Here is a 19,024-nt window from a genome sequence, read left to right on the forward strand (position 1 = left end):
AAAATGCTAAGTTACTGTTAATACAATCCAGGCATTTAACTCCTTCGTTTGCAACTTCATTGATCGAAGTGTGGGATAAAGACAATATCTTGTTGACCACATTACAAAATCCCACACGCTCCAACCAAAGCCAAAGTGCGAGAACATGCATGGACTCCCATGGATGACGTGAAAGGTCAATCACAAGGATTTTATATAGCTCTCTGTCCATGTTATGAAACAGACGAAACTCCTCTTCGGAGATCATAAGAGTGGTGTAACTCATTGCAATTTTAATTAACATGGGATGAAGATTGACCAACACTGAGCCAGAGAAGAACCAATTAAGAACCTAATATCTCTCTGTATGAAAGTCTCAATACAGGCTACACAACTAAAGGCTATTTATATCCAATTAACGCTGATTAGAATCCTAATCAAATACAAATATCTAATTAGATAGAAAGGTAGTTACAATTAAAAATATTATTAAAATCTCAGTCAAATACAAAATTCTAATAAAATGATAATTTCCAGAAAGGAAAAATAAAATCAAAGATATCAAAAATAGAATCTCATTAAATCTAGGAAATATATCAAAATCCTTAAACAACATTATCAATAAAATGTCATTTTTAAATTTAAAATCAAGTGGTTTGTTGTATTTTAAACATCAGACGGGGTCGGGTATTTAGCAGTACTATTCTTAGGTTGTTGTATATAATACCGTATTGTCTAATAAAATAAGACTTTTTTCTATATAATATTGCGTGTGTATATATAATATATATACGGAAAATGATCTGTTTATAAATTTTTTTTATAAATTTTTTCAAATTACACTATATACTCTCGGAAGTATCTATCTATATCTATATATATATAAAGGAGAGTTCACTGCTGGAAAGTTTTGCCAAGTGTCACTCCCTGGTTAATTCTACAATTTGGTTATATACAAACTTTCTTTATTGGGTAAATTGAAAAAAAAACTCTTTTAAAAATTGAATTTTAATTTTTAAATCGAATAATAGTTGCAGACAAGGCATTGAATGTCCCACTGCCCATCACATTGGTATCCAAAAAAAAATCAGCTATTTTAATTGCTTTTTATGTTGGAATTGGTCATCTCATCTGAAATTCGAAATTTTAAATGGTTTATCAATTAAATTTCGAAATTATGTATTTATTTTGCACAATCTGAAATTCAAAATTTTAAATTCAATAAAAAGAAAACTCTTTTCACGGACATGCATTCACGATCTCCATTCATGGAGATCAATAGAAACAAAAATAAATTTCACAGTTGTTGAAGACCTGATCATCATTCAATTCACAATTTCGTTATGGTTATTTTAAAAAAAAAATATATACAATAAGGATATAACAAAGACAATATCTTTGTTATATAATTGATTCAAATATCATAACAATCAAAAATCAAGATAGCTGACAGACAAAATAAATTAGATAATCAGGTGTTTTAATTACTTTTTATGTTGGAATTAGTTGTCTGATCTGAAATTCGAAATTTGAAATGGTTTAAAATTTTGAATTTAAATATGGATGGTGGGAAAAGAATTTCTTTTAAAAATCGAATTTTAATTTTGTAATTGAACAATTAAATGACTGTTTGTGGTGGCAGACATAAAAGAATAAGTAATTAATAAATATGGTTTTGAAATTCGAAATTTTAATTGGATAATCAAGTGTTTTAATTGCTTTTTATGTTGGAATTGGTCGTCTGATCTGAAATTCGAAATTTGAAATGGTTTAAAATTTTGAATTTAAATATGGATGATGGGAAAAGAAATTCTTTTAAAAATCAAATTTTAATCTTTAAATCGAATAATTAAATGACCATTTGTGGTGGCAGACAAGACATTGAATGTCCCACTGTCCAGCACATTGGTATCCAAAAAGAAATCAGCTGATTTAATTGCTTTTTATGTTGGAATGCATCATCTGATCAAAAATTCGAAATTTGAAATGGTTTAAAATTTTGAATTTAAATATGGATGGTGGGAAAAAAATTTCTTTAAAAAATATAATTTTAATTTTTTAAATCGAATAATTAAATGACCATTTTTAAATCGAATAGTGCATATTCGTGTATAAATAGGTATCTTTTCTTTATTATTTATCGCAGATTATTTGTAATGTTGTTGTTTTTTAGGCTTTCGTCTGATGTCATTGATAGCGGTTACACATTGTCTCAGTTATCAAGTCAATCCTCATATTCTTTTGAGAATGATTTCCTGAAAGAGACGGAAAGGAAGTGTATCAGTGTTGTTAAGAATTGCAGTGAGGTTACTACTTGCATTACTTATGGAACCATAAAATCGATTAAGAGCAAATATAAATGGTGGTACAAGTCCTGTAATAAATGTCCATATTCTATTTATGAAGATTTCGAGAAACGGTATTGTAAAAACTGCCAAAAACATTTTGATGATTATTATCCAAAGTAAGATTTTATATCTATTTTTGTTGTTGTTATTATTAGATCGTTCATTTTATTTATAAATAACACAATTGGTGGTCATGTGTTGTAGATTTTGTGTGCAGTTGAGAGTTGTGGATCACACTGATTCTGCATCTTTCATTCTGGATCACAATGATTCTGCAGCATTTCAAAAGGGTTTGTGTTCTTATTCCACTCATTTTTTTATTCATTTAAAGTTCTTATTAAAATTTCATTAATATTTCTTTTGCAGGGTGATGATTTCGAGCACTATCCTAAGGAACTTAATGTTCTTATTGATAAATCCATGTTGTTTAAAGTGAATGTGAAAAAAATAATTTGGACTCATACAGTGAGCCTAGGTATCAGATTTCTAAAGTATGTATAAGCGAACCTGTAATCACATCCTTCCTTAAGACTGTTATGGATACAAATGTGAGTTATTTTTTTATTAACATTATTATTTCTATTTAGGATTTGCTGTTCTCATTATGCGTTTCAATGGATTTGATTTTTTTCAAAATATTTGTTTTAAATGCGGATGAAGGATTATTTGACAAGGCTTGCGACAGTGTCGTTGCATCAGCAGAACCGGAAAAAGCTACGGTATCTCGAAATTATTGCTTATGAATTAATCAAAAAAATGTTGCATGCAGTTTTATTGCAAAACATAAGTTAATTTCAAACAATATTTGTTTCTGACAAGGATGTGGAAAGTCAGACGTGTGATAGTGCAGACGTTGGTTATATTTCGCTATCAATGCTGACGCCGTTAATGAATACTAATGATCCCCTTCAAGACGATTTTAATACATCAGTTGTCCGTCCTCCTAAGAAGATTAAGCTAGAGAAAGAGTTGAGTACTTACCCATTATTTTTTTTCTTTGTGTAGCTTTTTTTTTATTTATAATCGTGAGTGTGATGTGTCTGTTAATACGTCGTTATTTTTTTGTTTCTGTTTAGATTTGATGTTGTTCTGAAAGACGCGTAGTTGGAACAATGTCACTTGGAAGCTGGAACAACGTCACTTGAAAGTTTTTTGTTTTTTGTTTTCGAGATTGTTTGGGATTGAACAATATAATTGTAGTTTTTTATTGCTGTGTTTTGGTAATCACTTCCTCCGTGTTTAACTTCAAATAGGAGCGTTCCTGTAGACAAAGTAATGTTTATGCATATTCTGGAATACAAGTTTATCTCTTTGTCATTAGTTATTTTCCACAATATTTTCAATTGTTTTATTAGAATGATAAATATGTGGTTAATCCGGTAATTGGATAATCAGCTGTTTAATAAGTTTCAAAATTCGAAATTTTAATTGTATAATCAACTGATTTAATTGCTTTTTATGTTGGAATGCGTCATCTGATCTAAAATTCGAAATTTGAAATGGTTTAAAATTTTGAATTTAAATATGGATGGTGGGAAAAAAATTTACCCTAAAAAAACGAATTTTTATTTTTTAAATCGAATAATTTAATGACCATTTGTGGTGACAGACAAGGCATTGAATGTCTCACTGCCCATCACATTGGTATCCAAAAAGAAATCAGCTGTTTTAATTGCTTTTTATGTTGAAATTGGTCATCTGATCTAAAATTCGAAATTTGAAATGGTTTAAAAATTTTAATTTAAATATGGATGGTTAGAAAAGAATTTCTTTTAAAAATCAAATTTTAATTTTTAAATCGAATAATTAAATGACCATTTGTGGTAGCAGACATAAAAGAATAATTAATTAATAAATATGGTTTTGAAATTCAAAATTTTAATTAGATAATCAGGTGTTTAATTGCTTTTTATGTTGGAATTGGTTGTCTGATCTGAAATTCGAAATTTGAAATGGTTTAAATTTTTTAATTTAAATATGGATGGTGGGAAAAGAATATCTTTTAAAAATCGAATTTTAATCTATAAATCGAATAATTTAATGACTATTTGTGGTGGCAGTCAAGGCATTTAATGTCCCACTGCCCATCACATTGGTATCCAAAAAAAAAAACAGCTGTTTTAATTGCTTTTTATGTTGGAATTGGTCATCTCATCTGAAATTCGAACTTTTAAATAGTTTATCAATTAAATTTTGAAATTATGTATTTATTTTGCACAATCTGAAATTCGAAATTTTAAATTCAATAAAAAGAAAACTCTTTTCACGGACATGCATTCACAATCTCTATTCATGGAGATCAATAGAAATAAAAACAAATTTCACAATTGTTGAAGACCTGATTGTCATTCAATTCACAATTTCGTTATGGTTATTTTTTAAATAATATATACACAATAATGATATAACAAAGACATTATCTTTGTTATATATTTGATTCAAATATCATAACAATCAAGAATCAAGAGAGCTGACAGACAAAATAAATTAGATAATCAGGTGTTTTAATTGCTTTTTATGTTGGAATTAGTCGTCTGATCTGAAATTCGAAATTTGAAATGGTTTAAAATTTTGAATTTAAATATGGATGGTGGGAAAATAATTTCTTTTAAAAATCGATTTTTAATTTTTAAATTGAATAATTAAATGATCGTTTGTGGTGGCAGATATAAAAGAATAATTAATTAATAAATATGATTTTGAAATTCGAAATTTTAATTGGAAAATCAAGTGTTTTAATTACTTTTCATGTTGGAATTAGTCGTCTGATCTGAAATTCAAAATTTGAAATGGTTTAAAATTTTGAATTTAAATATAGATGGTGGAAAAAGAAATTCTTTTAAAAATCAAATTTTAATCTTTAAATCGAATTATTAAATGACCATTTGTGGTGGCAGACAAGACATTGAATGTCCCACTGCCCATCACATTGGTATCCAAAAAGAAATCAACTGATTTAATTGCTTTTTATGTTGGAATGCGTCATCTGATCTAAAATTCGAAATTTGAAATGGTTAAAATTTTTGAATTTAAATATGGATGGTGGGAAAAAAATTTCTTTTAAAAATCGAATTTTAATTTTTTAAATCGAATAATTTAATGACCATTTGTGGTGGCAGACAAGGCATTGAATGTCCCACTGCCCATCACATTGGTATTCAAAAAGAAATCAGTTGTTTTAATTGCTTTTTATGTTGGAATTGGACATCTAATCTAAAATTCGAAATTTGAAATGGTTAAAAATTTTGAATTTAAATATGGATGGTGGAAAAAAAATTATTTTAAAAATCGAATTTTAATTTTTTAAATCGAATAATTTAATGACCATTTGTGGTGGCAGACAAGTCATTGAATGTCCCACTGCCCATCACATTGGTATTCAAAAAGAAATCAGTTGTTTTGATTGCTTTTTATGTTGGAATTGGTCATCTGATCTAAAATTCAAAATTTGAAATGGTTTAAAATTTTGAATTTAAATATGGATGGTGGAAAAAGAATTTCTTTTAAAAATCCAATTTTTATTTGTAAATCGAATAATTAAATGACCATTTGTGGTGGCAGACATAAAACAATAATTAATTAATAAATATGATTTTGAAATTCGAAATTTTAATTGGATAATCAGGTGGGAAAAAAATTCATTTATGCAAACAGTTTGCTTATGTTTAATTCACTTGATCTTCGAAAAAATGTGAGCATTTTTTGTTCCTTCATAATAAAATTACATCTATACATTATACACCATCCTATTCTTAATATTTGGTTAAAAATTTTCGTTATGTTTCACACCCTCTGCTTTGTTCATAATTTCACTTTATTTTTCTTTCCTCACCAACTTTGTCTTTGTTAATCCTTTTTTTTTTGTATTTTTCAATTTTTTTCAGATGCTTTGCTTACAGAGGATTCTATAAAAAACATAACCCTGGCAGAAATCGATAAGGTGTTGCAAAGCAACGGTAAATGCCTCTCTGATTACCCATTCATGCCGAGCATCATGGGTGAATCTTTATTGGATATGCAGAATAGATTGGTGATGGATGAATTGTTGTATGACAGGTTCTCTTTGAAAGAAGAGCATGACAGACTACTGAATTCACTCACTGATGAGCAGAGGGTTGTTTATGACAAAATAATTTCAGCTGTTTCGGCAGGTAAAGGAGGATTTTTTTTTTCTGTACGACTTTGGTGGGACTAAAAAAACATTTATTTGGAACACCCTGTCAGCATTGATGCTGCTTCTAGCGGAATTGCTTCATTTCTTCTTCCTGGAGGACGTACGGCACATTCTAGATTTCGTATTCCTATACAGATCACCGAAGATTCAACATGTAATATAAAACAAAATTCTACTTTGGCGGCAGAGTTGTTGTCAAAAACAAAGTTAATCATTTGGGATGAAGCACTGATGGTACACAAATTTTGCTTTGAGGCTCTTGATAGAACACTTAGAGATGTTCTTAGCTGTGTTGATATGCCCTTTGGTGGAAAAGTTGTCATTCTAGGAGGTGACTTTCAGCAAATATTACCTGTCATTCCAAATGGCAGTAGACAAGATATAGTTCATGCCACCATCAATTCTTCTTATCTATGATCCCATTGTCATCTGTTATCTTTGACCAAGAACATGCGTCTCAATTCTGGAAGTAGCACTAATAATTTGTTGGAAATAAAAGAATTTTCTGAGTGGCTCCTTAAAATAGGAGATGGTGATCTTAGGGATGATGTTGATGGAGAATCTATTATAACAATTCCAGATGAATTGTTGATCAAAGGTTCAGAAGACCCACTTTCAGATATTGTTGATTTTGTTTACCCGAATCTGATGGATAATATATTAGATCCTACTTTCTTTAAAGAACGTGCTCTTCTGACTCCTAAATTGTCCGATGTTGCCATGTTAAACGAGCACCTAATGGCTGTGATTTCGGGTGAAGAAAGGACATTATTGAGTTCAGATAAGGTTTTGAAACAAGACGGTAATTCATCTCTTGAGGATGACGAAATCTCCCCTGATATCTTAAATACATTCTCATGTTCGGGGATTCCTGATCATAAATTAACTTTGAAGGTTAAAGTACCGGTGATGCTATTGAGAAATATTGATCAATCAAGAGGTTTATGCAACAGTACGAGATTACTTATTACAAAGTTGGGGAATCATGTTGTTGAGGCAATTGTTCTTACAGGAAACAATATAGGAGATACTGTGTTAATCCCTAGAATGACGATCAGCCCATCGGGTCATACATTTCCAGTAAACTTCCAAAGAAGACAATTCCCCTTGGTAGTTTCGTTTGCGATGACTATCAACAAAAGTCAAGGACAGTCGTTGTCTCATGTTGGCATTTATCTTCCTAGGTCTGTCTTCACTCATGGGCAATTATATGTGGCACTATCTAGAGTAAAGAGCAGACATGGATTGAAGATGTTGATACTTGATGAAAATGGTTGCGTTACAAATACTACCTTTAACATCGTCTACAAGGAAGTATTTCAAAGATTAGTGTAGTATACTTGGTTATTTCTACAAAGAGATAACATTGTTGTTTGGTATCAGGTAAGATCTCAATTTTTATCAGAAAATATTTTTTAATCTTCTTTGTTGATTTCCTTTAGTTGTTATGCCTATTTTTCTGCTAATTTTTTATTGTTATGCAGATTCAGTATTCGAGGCACAATCAATATATTATTCCCTTGTCTTTTTTTAGAGTCAAAGGTTTTTCATTGTAATTCTGAATTATTCATCTGCCTAAACTATATAATTCCATTCAATAATTTTTCCTTTTCCAAATATTGTTTATATATTGTTTATGATTCATTTCGAACAGCAGCAAATATCAATAGTGCATGGCGGACGATATTTTACAACTGTTGTGAGTATCGGTTGGGCATATTTCTTATTATATTGTTGTCAACATGACATTTATATTTTTTTAATGGAGATTTTGCTGTCAACCATGGAATTTACTGTGTTTAAATTATTATATTCTTTTTTTTGTTCCTACCTTAAAAGTTACATGTTTATGTCATACGAACAAACCGATTTTCTTATTAATTCGTTTACGGGACAAACAAACCAACTTTTTTTTTCTCCACGGGTAATCAACTAGTATAGTGTAACCTAGTGTACTTCCGAGAGTACATAGTGTAATTTATAAACAAAAAAATTATAAATATAACCCTCCCCTGTATATATCTATATAAATCTTCTTTTACCAAGATGCATAATGTAAAATTCAATTGGATGATAAAACATAATTGGATGATCATATAATTTTTTTTCCATTAAATGTATATCAAAAATAAATTCTTTTTAAAAGAGAATTTAAATTTAAAATATAAATAGAAAAAAAAGTTCAGCAGGCTTTTCGACCAAATAAATATAAATTTTAATTTTTTTTATGAAATTGATGTAATTTTCAAATTATTTATTAATATGATATATTTTGATTCCACTTGATACTATCTTGATTTTGTCTCAAATTGATAAATGGTGTAAGGTGATAGTCTCAGATTCACTCCATCTACTAATCTACCATCCTTATCGTCTCACTCACTTCACTTAAATTTGACGATTATTCTTTTCCTTCCCTGTTCGGTCGAAAAGTTCAAATATTTAATAAAGTTTGAGCACTTCAAACTAATCAAATTTTTCATAAATTTTTTCTGATTTGGCACATTTCAGATATTTTAAAATAAAACAAAATGTGCATACATTCATTAATCACCGAAAAGAAGTTATAATTATAGTACAAGAATCACAATATATTTCGCCCATAAATCTCAGAATTGCTAAAGGATTATGGACTATAGATGGTATTATTGACCCAAATTAATGATATCAAATATTTGAATCCTCCTAGTAAAAAGAGAAGATAAAGAAAATCAATTATCAAATTATTTAAAATAAATCTTACATTTGTTGTGATTCTGAGCCAAATAAATAAGAATTATTTACAGTTTTAATTATCATTTGACCAAATGAATTTAATGCCAAATTGTTTTTGGATATATTTAATGTCAATTTTTAAAATAATAATAATTATATTATTTACGATCTTAATTATTATATATTATTTATTTTCCTGATTAATATTTACATAGAGTGAGCGAAGGGATAAGAGTGTTAGGAATTTGAGGAGATGATTAAGATAATAGTTGATACCATGTAATATCATTTGCTCGACTAAATACATAATTTATTTGAGTAAATCATTTACTTGTACATGTTGCTGGTGGAGCGGACAACTTTAAATTATATCAAATTGATAAGTAATTTGAAAATTATATCAATTTAATATTTTTAAAATTTTATATTATTTGATAAAAAGCCCAAAAATAATCGTATAATTCTTTAAGAAAAATTGAAGTGGAATTAAAATTTATATATATCAATGTTGGAGGAAAAATACAAGCTAACTCACTATCAGATAAAATTAATAGTTATGGATGGAGTAGGGTTAACTAATTATCAATTATTATTATTATTATTATTATTATTTTAATGAGCCGATAAATTAATTCAATCAAATAAAAAGATATCCTCAAATATATATCTTATCAATTAATATTTATACGATATTGTCATTGATATTTTAAAATATTAAATTATTAATTGACTTGTTCAATCAAATTATAATTATTTTCAAGTAACAATTCTTTTTCCATAAACAGTTAAGTATTCACAACTATCATATTATACTTCTACCATGATATTAGGAAAAATCCACACCGGTTAAACTGGAATAATATGTTACTGTTATTTTTATTATTTTATTATTTTTTGAATTATTGTGTTGTTTAAATAGTGGGTAGGGATAGTTATTTTGTTTGTTTTGTTATTTGAATTTAACTTTGATAAAAAAAATAGATTATTGCTATTAGTGGAGCTTATCTAATATTAGTGGATAGTTACTTTTATGATTATATATCTATTTAAACCTTGAAGTATTGAGATAAAGATTATCAGATAAGAAAAAATAATTTGTGTTGAACTCAAATCTATTATTTTCTTCCAAAAGTGTAAGTAACAGAATCTCACTATACATGTACCTAAAACTCAATACATGCGTGGGTTGAAACGACGCATGTATTACATTGGAAGACTGGGATGCATGAACTGGTTTAGCCTCACTATGACATTGACTCGTAACCTCTAAATGTGCCACTACTATTACACTTCAATGTTACTTTCTTTTTCTCATATATGGGGGGAATCAAGACGTAAAAGTAGTTTCCTTTCTATAAGTATGATGGAGAACTATGATGCCAAATCTTTATTATAATGTAAAATGGAGAAAGATCCGTTTACAAATTTTTTTTATAAATTTTTACAAATTACACTATCTTCTCCCAGGAAAACATAGTGTAACTAGTGTTCTTCTGGGAGAAGATAGTGTAGTTTGTAAGATTTTGTAAACAAAAAAGTTTATAAATATAATCTGTCCCATGTAAAATATATAAAATAAATCAAAGATTGGAATTTGAAAAGTAAAAACCTTTACATGATTGAGTGGTATCACCTAACATGATTTGGTACTCCGATTAAATTTCGCTGAACCCTCAAACTTAAACAAATACTGCTTGTAACAACACTCTTGTATAAATGTCTTTCTCGTTGAAGATTTTTGGTTGTCAACTAGCCTTGGATCACAGAGGTTTGAAGGTGAGATGTTCACAGCATTGCATTCAGTATATTGAGTTTGTTTGTCTATAAAAAAAGATATCATGTACAAGTTCAATTGGACTTTAAAAGGAGAAATATGTTATCTTTTTTTGGATACAAGGGAGATGTTATTTTGTTCCAAGGAAAATAGCCAATTGTTCCCACCGAAGAGAACAGCAATGGGGTATAAAATACAAACGGTAGAACAAAATTGGTGAATATACCTACCAATGGTTTGTTCCTATGAAGTCTGTACTATCACTAGCAACCAATTCTAGTTTCTCCCAAATTTACATCTGGAAAAACAAAAAGGGGGGGAATTGAGTATTATCTTCAAGTTGGCATTGTCAGAGAAAACAAGCTGCGGTGACAAAGCAACACATTAGAACTCCACTAATATGTTATCCTACAAAATGTCTATAGGTTAGATACTGTCAATCCATCTTCTCATCTTCCACATGAAATTCCTCTTTCATCTCCATTTCCACCCTTGGGACAACTTGCATAGTGCCTTCAGATGATGAAACACCAGAATCTTCTTTCTTATCCTTTGTTGGCAAACTTAGTTCTGTCAGTGAAGCCGAATTACTGTAAGTTCCAAAATCTATATTCAGTTGAGGCGAAGAGGGACTCCCGGCCTGGTCAGTTAACTTATCATACATTTTGGCTTCTGATGGGCAGGTCTTGAGAATGCTTTGAAGCACAGGGAATTCTTCGTTTGAGAGCTCAAATGATTTTGAATTACCATTCATGTCTGTCTCAGAATGAACCTCCACTTGTTGCTGCTTTCTCTGTGGTGAATGGGGCAACGCATTATGCTTCGCATGAGGAAATCTCCTTGGCCTGGTCACCCTTACGTGCAAATCCCAGTAGGTATTATGAGTCTGCAAATATTAATCATTGAGGAGATGAAAAAGTGAGTTATCACAAGATAATATAAAGAGATAAAAGTTTCATAACAAAAACAATATACCACGTCAGGTATGTAAGGGCCTGTTCCTCGTGATTTCCCTCTTTCTTCAAGGCAATAAGTTGCTTGCGAAGCATTTGGATGATAGAGTGTCTGTCTTGGGATTGGGACATATACATCAGTACCTGTTTGATAAAACATATAACAGTTTTGTTGTGTCGATAGTGCCAGCATATCAGCTTGAGAAGACGATGATGAAGAAATGGGATATGCAGTGTGCGGCACAAGTATATCAGCTTGAGATGGCGGTGATGGAGAAATGGGATGTGCAGTGTGCGGCACAAACATATCAGATTGAGAAGATAGTGGTGGAGAAATGGAATATCCATTGTGCGGCACAAACATATCAGATTGAGAAGACAGTGATGGAGAAATGGAATGTGCAATGTGCGGCACAAACATTTCGGATTGAGCAGACAGTGATGGAGAAATGGAATGCGCAGTGTGTGGCACAATCATTTCGGATTGAGAAGGCAGCGATGGAGAAATGGTATGTGCAGTGTGAGGCACGTGCATATCAGATTGAGAAGGCAGTGATGGAGAAATGGTAAGTGCAGTGTGCGGTACGGTGTAATTTAACAACTGAGCATATTGAAGGCCACCATAGTAACTGTCACAATCTCCACGGAGGTCAGACTTTTCAGATCTTCCAGTACCAAATGCAGGAACTGGAACTTGAACATCTGGCCTTACTCCTTTCCCATTTCTATCCAAAGTGTTCACGAAAAACTTCTCAATCTCTCCAACCATGCATACTTCTGGAAGTGTGAGGATATCCTTAAGCTTTCGAGCACCAAAAGAAAGAGCAAATCTTATTCGATGTAAATTGCCTGCAGGCAGTAAGTGAAAGGTAAGTATTCAGTTCAAAGAAGTAACCATTACAGATTTGAAATAATGTCATGTCATGAAACATCACAATCTCTATAATTATTTCAGCATCATAAATACAACTTTAAAGGCATCACTGGAACATATACTAAATATAAATATATGTAATGACATTGGAGCAAGGCATTATGAATTTGTCACTAGCACGCAAAATTGTAGTGAACTTGTAGATATTTTCCAACCATTCGTAAACGTCTTCCCAACTATAAATACTTTCCATGGGGTAACATTCGGAGCAATATAAATTCCTTAGGTAATTAAAACACTATGAAGTATGAAGTCAGACCAGAAGCAATTAAAATACAAACCAAAAATTTCCCCATAATCAATAGATGCTTTAGTAGGCAAAATTACCTCTGCTAACACTACGGCCAAGGTTATTGTCATTTCTTAGAGGATCCAAAATGTTCATGGGTTTAATGGGAAATTCATGGGTCACAGTCTCCATTGCCCTTGCTGAAGCAGAGCACATATCCCTGTAATTTCTCAGAAACTCTTTATTGAGCAAAAATTCGCCCCGTTCACATTCTGGTGTCTCTGCAACAAGCGAGTTGGGATTATTAAGAAGTGAAGATTAAAAAAAAAAAATCCCATCAAATCATGTAGGCATCCAATTGCTTATACACCCCAATAACACCTACCAATAATTACTGGAAGGGAAGATAAGGCTTTCGGTCCATCTACACTGACATAATGATGCTCCCAATCAAATGTGCTGTAGTAGTCCAGAAATCTGTACAGCACCTGCTAGTAGTAGCAGTTCAGTGGTTTTATTCTTCACGTAGATGTAAATAGAAAATTAGAAATGCTGAAAGAGTGCAAAAGAAAATTGATGGAAGACTAGACTCACCTCTAGAGGACCACGCACTGATGAATGAAAACGATTAATAATATACAAGACTAATGTTTCCACAGCATATGTTGATAGCAGGCCATGATGTGCACCCAGAATTCGGCTCTCATAATAGCACCAAGCTTTGATTAAGATAATACTGCGTTTGAAAAGATGATCTTTCCCAACAAGTTCATCAATCTGAGAATTTTTTTTTTTTTAAAAAAAAAAGAATTCGTAAAGCCTGATTATGAACAGGGAAAAAAATTGGATTTCAATCAGAAATGGATAAAATGTGGTGGCAGAGAGAGAGAGAATTGATAACAACCAATTATCAAGAAAATACATGGGGTAAGAGATCGGAAAGGGTCTAACTAAACAAATAATTCAACATTGAGGCCACTCAAAAACCAATCTAACTGAATGGAAACAGTAAAATTTATTGGATGGTATTCTCTATATGATCATTCACAATGGTTCTGACTCTGCAGGATCCCAGGAACAGAGCTCAACAAGTAGTACAAACTGTAAAAAGGGAAGAAGAAGCAAAAAAAATATATAAAAAAGATAACAGGAAAACGAGTTCAAAAAGTCATCAAGAGAGCTGAAAAATAGCAGAACATATACACAAATTTGATATAAAAGAAGTTTCAGATATGGCACACAATTTCATATTCAATTATATACTGCTAAGACTAACCACATATTAGGTTTATTCAATTATCAAGTTTCAGCATTAAAGAAACTGTACAGACTTACAGTACCAACAGTGAAATTTAAGCATATAGATCTAAAGCACATGGTATGAAGAACTCAAAGAGCATGAATTAGTTGAGAAGCACAAATGAGATTTTACCTGCTCCAGAAAGCGCAAAGCATAGAGTCCAGCCATCTGATTGAAAGAGATGTCAACTGCTATATTTTTCACTGTGCATTTAACAAGCTGGACCTGCATTACATCATCCAAACATCAAAAAAGGAGTCTGATAAAGTTGAAATATATCATTTTACATAAGAACATTAAATACTACTTTCTAATCAGGATAAACCGAGAAAAGGAATAATTTTGAATATAAAAAGATAAAGAAGCAACATTGGCAGTGGAGATGCTACTTTTTCACATAGGATGTAACATTCCAGAAATAATACACTAGCTTTGGCATGACAAAGTTAGTTGGACTCCGAGCGAGAAACTATACAGATGTTTTAGTATCTATCTAACAGGCCAAGGCCAAGCCTTACCACACAAACAGAACCAAAATCCATATCGAGCACCCATCCTCAAATGAATTCAATTGAAACATTCCAACCTTAGTTCTACTATCAGTGAGTCAAAGCATACAAGGAATGCTTAAAATCCTATAAGCCTATTCCACTAACATGACAAAATGTTTAGACAGTAGACACTGATGTGAGCAAAGAAACGAAGGGAACAATTGAAACTAGTAAGCAGGCCCAAAAATATAGAAACCTCATATGGTAAAAGTAGCTGTTACAGATCTCAAACTTTCCAGTAGTACATCATGACTCCTGATAATTTAATATTAATTAGTCTAATCCATTATTTAATTTATAAGGAAAGGTAACTGAAGCAAAATCCCGGTGCAAAACAGAGCCACACCCGGTGGGGGGTTTTCTAAGAGATGAACACATAAAGGCGCCGAGAATGAGGGAAGCCAACTAGTCTGCCACCTGATTTCTTTCATGAAGACCATGCACGATTCTAACCTCCCAGTTTTTATGTTTCATGAGATCGAAGGAAAGAACAAGCAGATTACAGGGTGTGACGAATTGCAATTGCACCCCTTCGATCTTTAACAACACTCAGACATACCATTAATAGTTAGAAAATGGACTAGGACAAAAATGGATGCTTGGAACAAATCTTTTGGGATTAAAGTAGCTTTCATATAGTTGTTAGCTCTGTTGATTACTTCTAATTTCCCTTTTAAAGTCAACAATAGCATGATCTACGGTGACTGCTCAGAAGTTTCTAGAGGTCTGAAAAAATTGAAGATTCTTCTGACTGCAGTGTTAAAGGCAAGTAATACACTCTTGAAGACAGGTAAAATTATAAAACATACAAGCAAAAAAAAAAAAATGAAAGATCTTAAACACAAGATTTCAGATACATAAAGATCCAAAGAAATCAGAATTCAATAATTACAACAGTTTAAATAGAAAATTTGTTTCAAAACCTGTGCACGTATATGTTGTACGTCTTTTACTTCGTATTCAGAGTGGGCTCCATTTTCAAGCATACGGCATACCGCTAGAGCCAAATCCTCCTCTGTGCTTTCATAAGTGAGAGCTGTCAAGTCAATATCTCCATCAGGAAGATACGTTTTCAGTGGGACTGAGCCAAATGGAAAGGCCTGTTGGTGACCCACAAAAAGGGAAAACATTCATTTATGGTCACTACTATAATGGTCTAATCATAACGAAAATCAACATGTTATTGGCACCTAAAAGCTTTTAAGCTTTTAAATTTAAAGTCGTAATAGGATTATATTGATCATAAGACTTGCAAATGATAACCCAGTCTTCCATGATTTTAATGGTTATTTCGAATAATATATAGGGGGAAAAGGAAGGAACCAATAGTGGCAGGAGTCAATTAAGGCACCTAAGATAAGGTAGCAGCAGCACAGAAGAGCCAACACCATAATTGTAAAATCAAAATAAGATAGTAAAATTGTAAAGAACTTTGAGATACATCACCCCAAAAGCTAGCTCAAAGGGTGAGAGTGCCCAAGACCTTATAAACTCCACATTAGTTGCACATACAACCAATGTGGGACTATATATCTCAACACGCCCCCTCACACGAGAGCCCGTTGGGCTTGAAGAGTGGACAATGTAACAGGCTCAGCCTACCTGTGCTAAGAAACGCCACAAGAGAAAGTGGGGGACGGCGAGGCTCTGATACCATGTAAAGAACCTTGAGATACATCACCCCAAAAGCTAGCTCAAAGGGTGGGAGTGCCCAAGACCTTATAAACTCCACATTAGTTGCACATACAACCAATGTGGGACTATATATCTCAACAAAAATAAGTAAAATGACTTCTTAAGAAAGTAAAATCATACTAAATCTAACTGCTCCTAAGAGGAAAGAAAGATGAAGAGAAAAAAACAGAACAGAAATTTCAACCAATAATTTCTAAACAGAAATCAAAGAACATTCATATTGATTTAAAGCAGCAAGCATTAGACAAAAACGCAACAAATCATGAGGGCAAGAAAGCAACTTGATTTAAAGAAAAATTGACCAAATGTAGAAAAACCACTCAACCAATAGAAAGTTACAACCCTGAAAATCGGATCCAAATATTCTCACCTCTGCCCCATAGTAACCTCTAATCAGCCTCTGAACATAATCAATAACCTCCTGTCTGTTCACCTCTGAAATCACATTTGGTTGAATTGTATATAGTATTTCTTGGGCCCTCTCTTCAGCCATCATCCAAATTTCCTCATCAACTGACAACAGCTGTTGGTTAGGCGAGGAGGGGGATGACAATTGTTCTTGTATATCATCCATAGCTGCAGATATCAGAACTCGGATCTCCTGCAATGAAAATCTAGACAACACCACAAACACAATGTCTCAGCATTGACTTCAATAACTGCACATAAAACTTTTTTCTTTACCAACCTCGGCCGTAGGAGAAAGAAACATTCTTTGGAGAGGAAGCAAAACAGACCCCTGAAACTAAGATCTTTTCATAAGAGAACAACCTTCTTCGGGTGAACCTCAAATGAAAGATGGGACACCTCTTACCTAGTTAAATTTAAAATAAATGAGCAGAGAGATTGCAGTATCAATTAATTAATTTTGCATACAACTAAGAAGAAAATCAAATGCTTGGCTGATACAACCCAACCCACGCCTCAGCCCATTGTGTATAAAAGAGACAAACACATGAGAGTGTGGGCCCCAGCCCAATCTGAGCTAGCTGCTGACTCAGCTATTCTGTTACAACAGAATAGGGAAGCACAACAACGCGAGAGGGGGGAGGATTAAAGAACGTGGCTGGGGGTGAGAGAAGTTTTATCGAATCAGAAGAATAGAATTGGGAACTTGGGAGAGAATGGAGCCTCTCCAATTGCTCCATGTTATCTTTACTTTTCTGTTATTTCCTTTTATTGTAATCTTCAATTTGGTGTGTTATGAGTTGAATAGCTGTGCTGCTCTGTAATTTGTCTTAGAGATTTCCGCTGTTAATTTCTTGAATCAATTGTAGTGTTACTGGTTCTGAACGATATAGACAGAGTTTGCAATATAATTTCCTTATTTCCATCTTGTTTGAGTTGATTGTTGGTTGGTCTGTATCATTGGCCAACGCGACAGTCCTCCATGACCATTTTGTGTTTATTATACACTCAGGGACTGTTAACATCGTAAGCTTGATTTAAGGGAGGGAGAGAAGAAAAGGAAAGAATGATTGTCCAAGGAAAAAATAGGCATTTAAAATTATATCCACGAATGATATGGAATTTTATAGGTACATAAAATCAGAGTGACTAGTAATTTAATCGGAATTGACTCAAATCTTTTAGATTTAGTTGCAATAATGACGTTTGGGTTTCGATCATCCACTAGGTCACCCATTCCCCTCTCCTACCCAAATGCTTACGCCTCCAACGTAACAGAAAAAAACAAAGTGCAAGAAGCAATTTCAGATATAGACACACTGGCTAGTTCAAAAGAAAGACAATTATGCAGGGAAAGTAGACATAGAATAAGATAGACGTGATATACCCCTAATGGGGAAAAACATGAAAAAAATACAGCAACGACAAACCCTAGTCCAAACCCGAAAAAGTAAAAGCTTGTTCCTTTAAGCAGGTAATGCTGGAGAACTCAACCATTCAACCATACAAATGACGAGGAGGATTAAAAAAACGTACAATTGAACAATGAGGGACCAAAAACCGAAGACTCTCTTTCAGCAAAAAAAAAAAAATTAAAAAAATTAAGAAAACAGATACTTTGGGGTCACAAATTTCTTCCATGAAACCCTATTTCAAGTCCTCTCATCCCATAACAACAACAAATTTGGGGAAGCAGAGGGGAGAAAAGTTTACCTTAAAAAACATAAAAAGTTGTTGCCTTTTGTCTGAGAAGGAGAACTGGGTCGTAAGCTCTGAACGTTACCGGCAACAATGGCGGAGAAGAAGAAACGCTGTTGAAGACATTAAAACCCTAAGCAGAAGAAACTCCTCCTTCATCAAAGCCCCGCGTCACGTTGGACCCCACCAATAGTCCACGAGTTTGGCAGCAGCTAATTCTTAAGTGTCGCGATCATCTTCCTTAAATATCCGAAAAGGAAAAAAAA

General features: G+C 32.4%; 2 protein-coding genes across 4 annotated transcripts; one reads left to right on the forward strand and one right to left on the reverse strand.

Moving 5' to 3' along the window:
- Positions 1 to 6,951: 6,951 nt before the first annotated feature.
- LOC133311046 (uncharacterized) lies at positions 6,952 to 7,836 on the forward strand. The gene has a single exon (XM_061512059.1). It carries the CDS (start codon positions 6,952 to 6,954, stop codon positions 7,834 to 7,836), a length of 885 nt encoding a protein of 294 aa, XP_061368043.1.
- A 3,249-nt stretch (positions 7,837 to 11,085) lies between these two features.
- LOC133311053 (uncharacterized) lies at positions 11,086 to 18,893 on the reverse strand. Of its 3 annotated transcripts, none has more exons than XM_061512069.1 (10): positions 18,774 to 18,893; positions 17,341 to 17,466; positions 17,023 to 17,266; positions 15,881 to 16,057; positions 14,539 to 14,631; positions 13,701 to 13,883; positions 13,492 to 13,594; positions 13,205 to 13,387; positions 11,969 to 12,792; positions 11,086 to 11,876 (listed from the first exon to the last, which is right to left on the reverse strand). In XM_061512069.1, the coding sequence occupies exons 3-10, from the start codon at positions 17,224 to 17,226 to the stop codon at positions 11,427 to 11,429; spliced, it is 2,217 nt and encodes a 738-aa protein (XP_061368053.1). In that variant the 5' UTR covers positions 17,227 to 17,266; positions 17,341 to 17,466; positions 18,774 to 18,893; the 3' UTR covers positions 11,086 to 11,426. The 3 variants fall into 3 exon arrangements, with proteins under 3 accessions (XP_061368053.1, XP_061368051.1, XP_061368052.1); XM_061512067.1 differs by having other exon boundaries at positions 11,966 to 12,792; XM_061512068.1 differs by lacking the exon at positions 17,341 to 17,466 and having other exon boundaries at positions 11,966 to 12,792; positions 18,774 to 18,867.
- Between the last annotated feature and the right edge of the window lie 131 nt (positions 18,894 to 19,024).

The sequence above is a fragment of the Gastrolobium bilobum genome, unplaced genomic scaffold (assembly GCF_033153095.1).
Source record: "Gastrolobium bilobum isolate Gb01-03AN ecotype WA unplaced genomic scaffold, APGP_CSIRO_Gbil_v1 utg12942, whole genome shotgun sequence".
Classification (NCBI taxonomy): Eukaryota; Viridiplantae; Streptophyta; class Magnoliopsida; order Fabales; family Fabaceae; genus Gastrolobium; species Gastrolobium bilobum.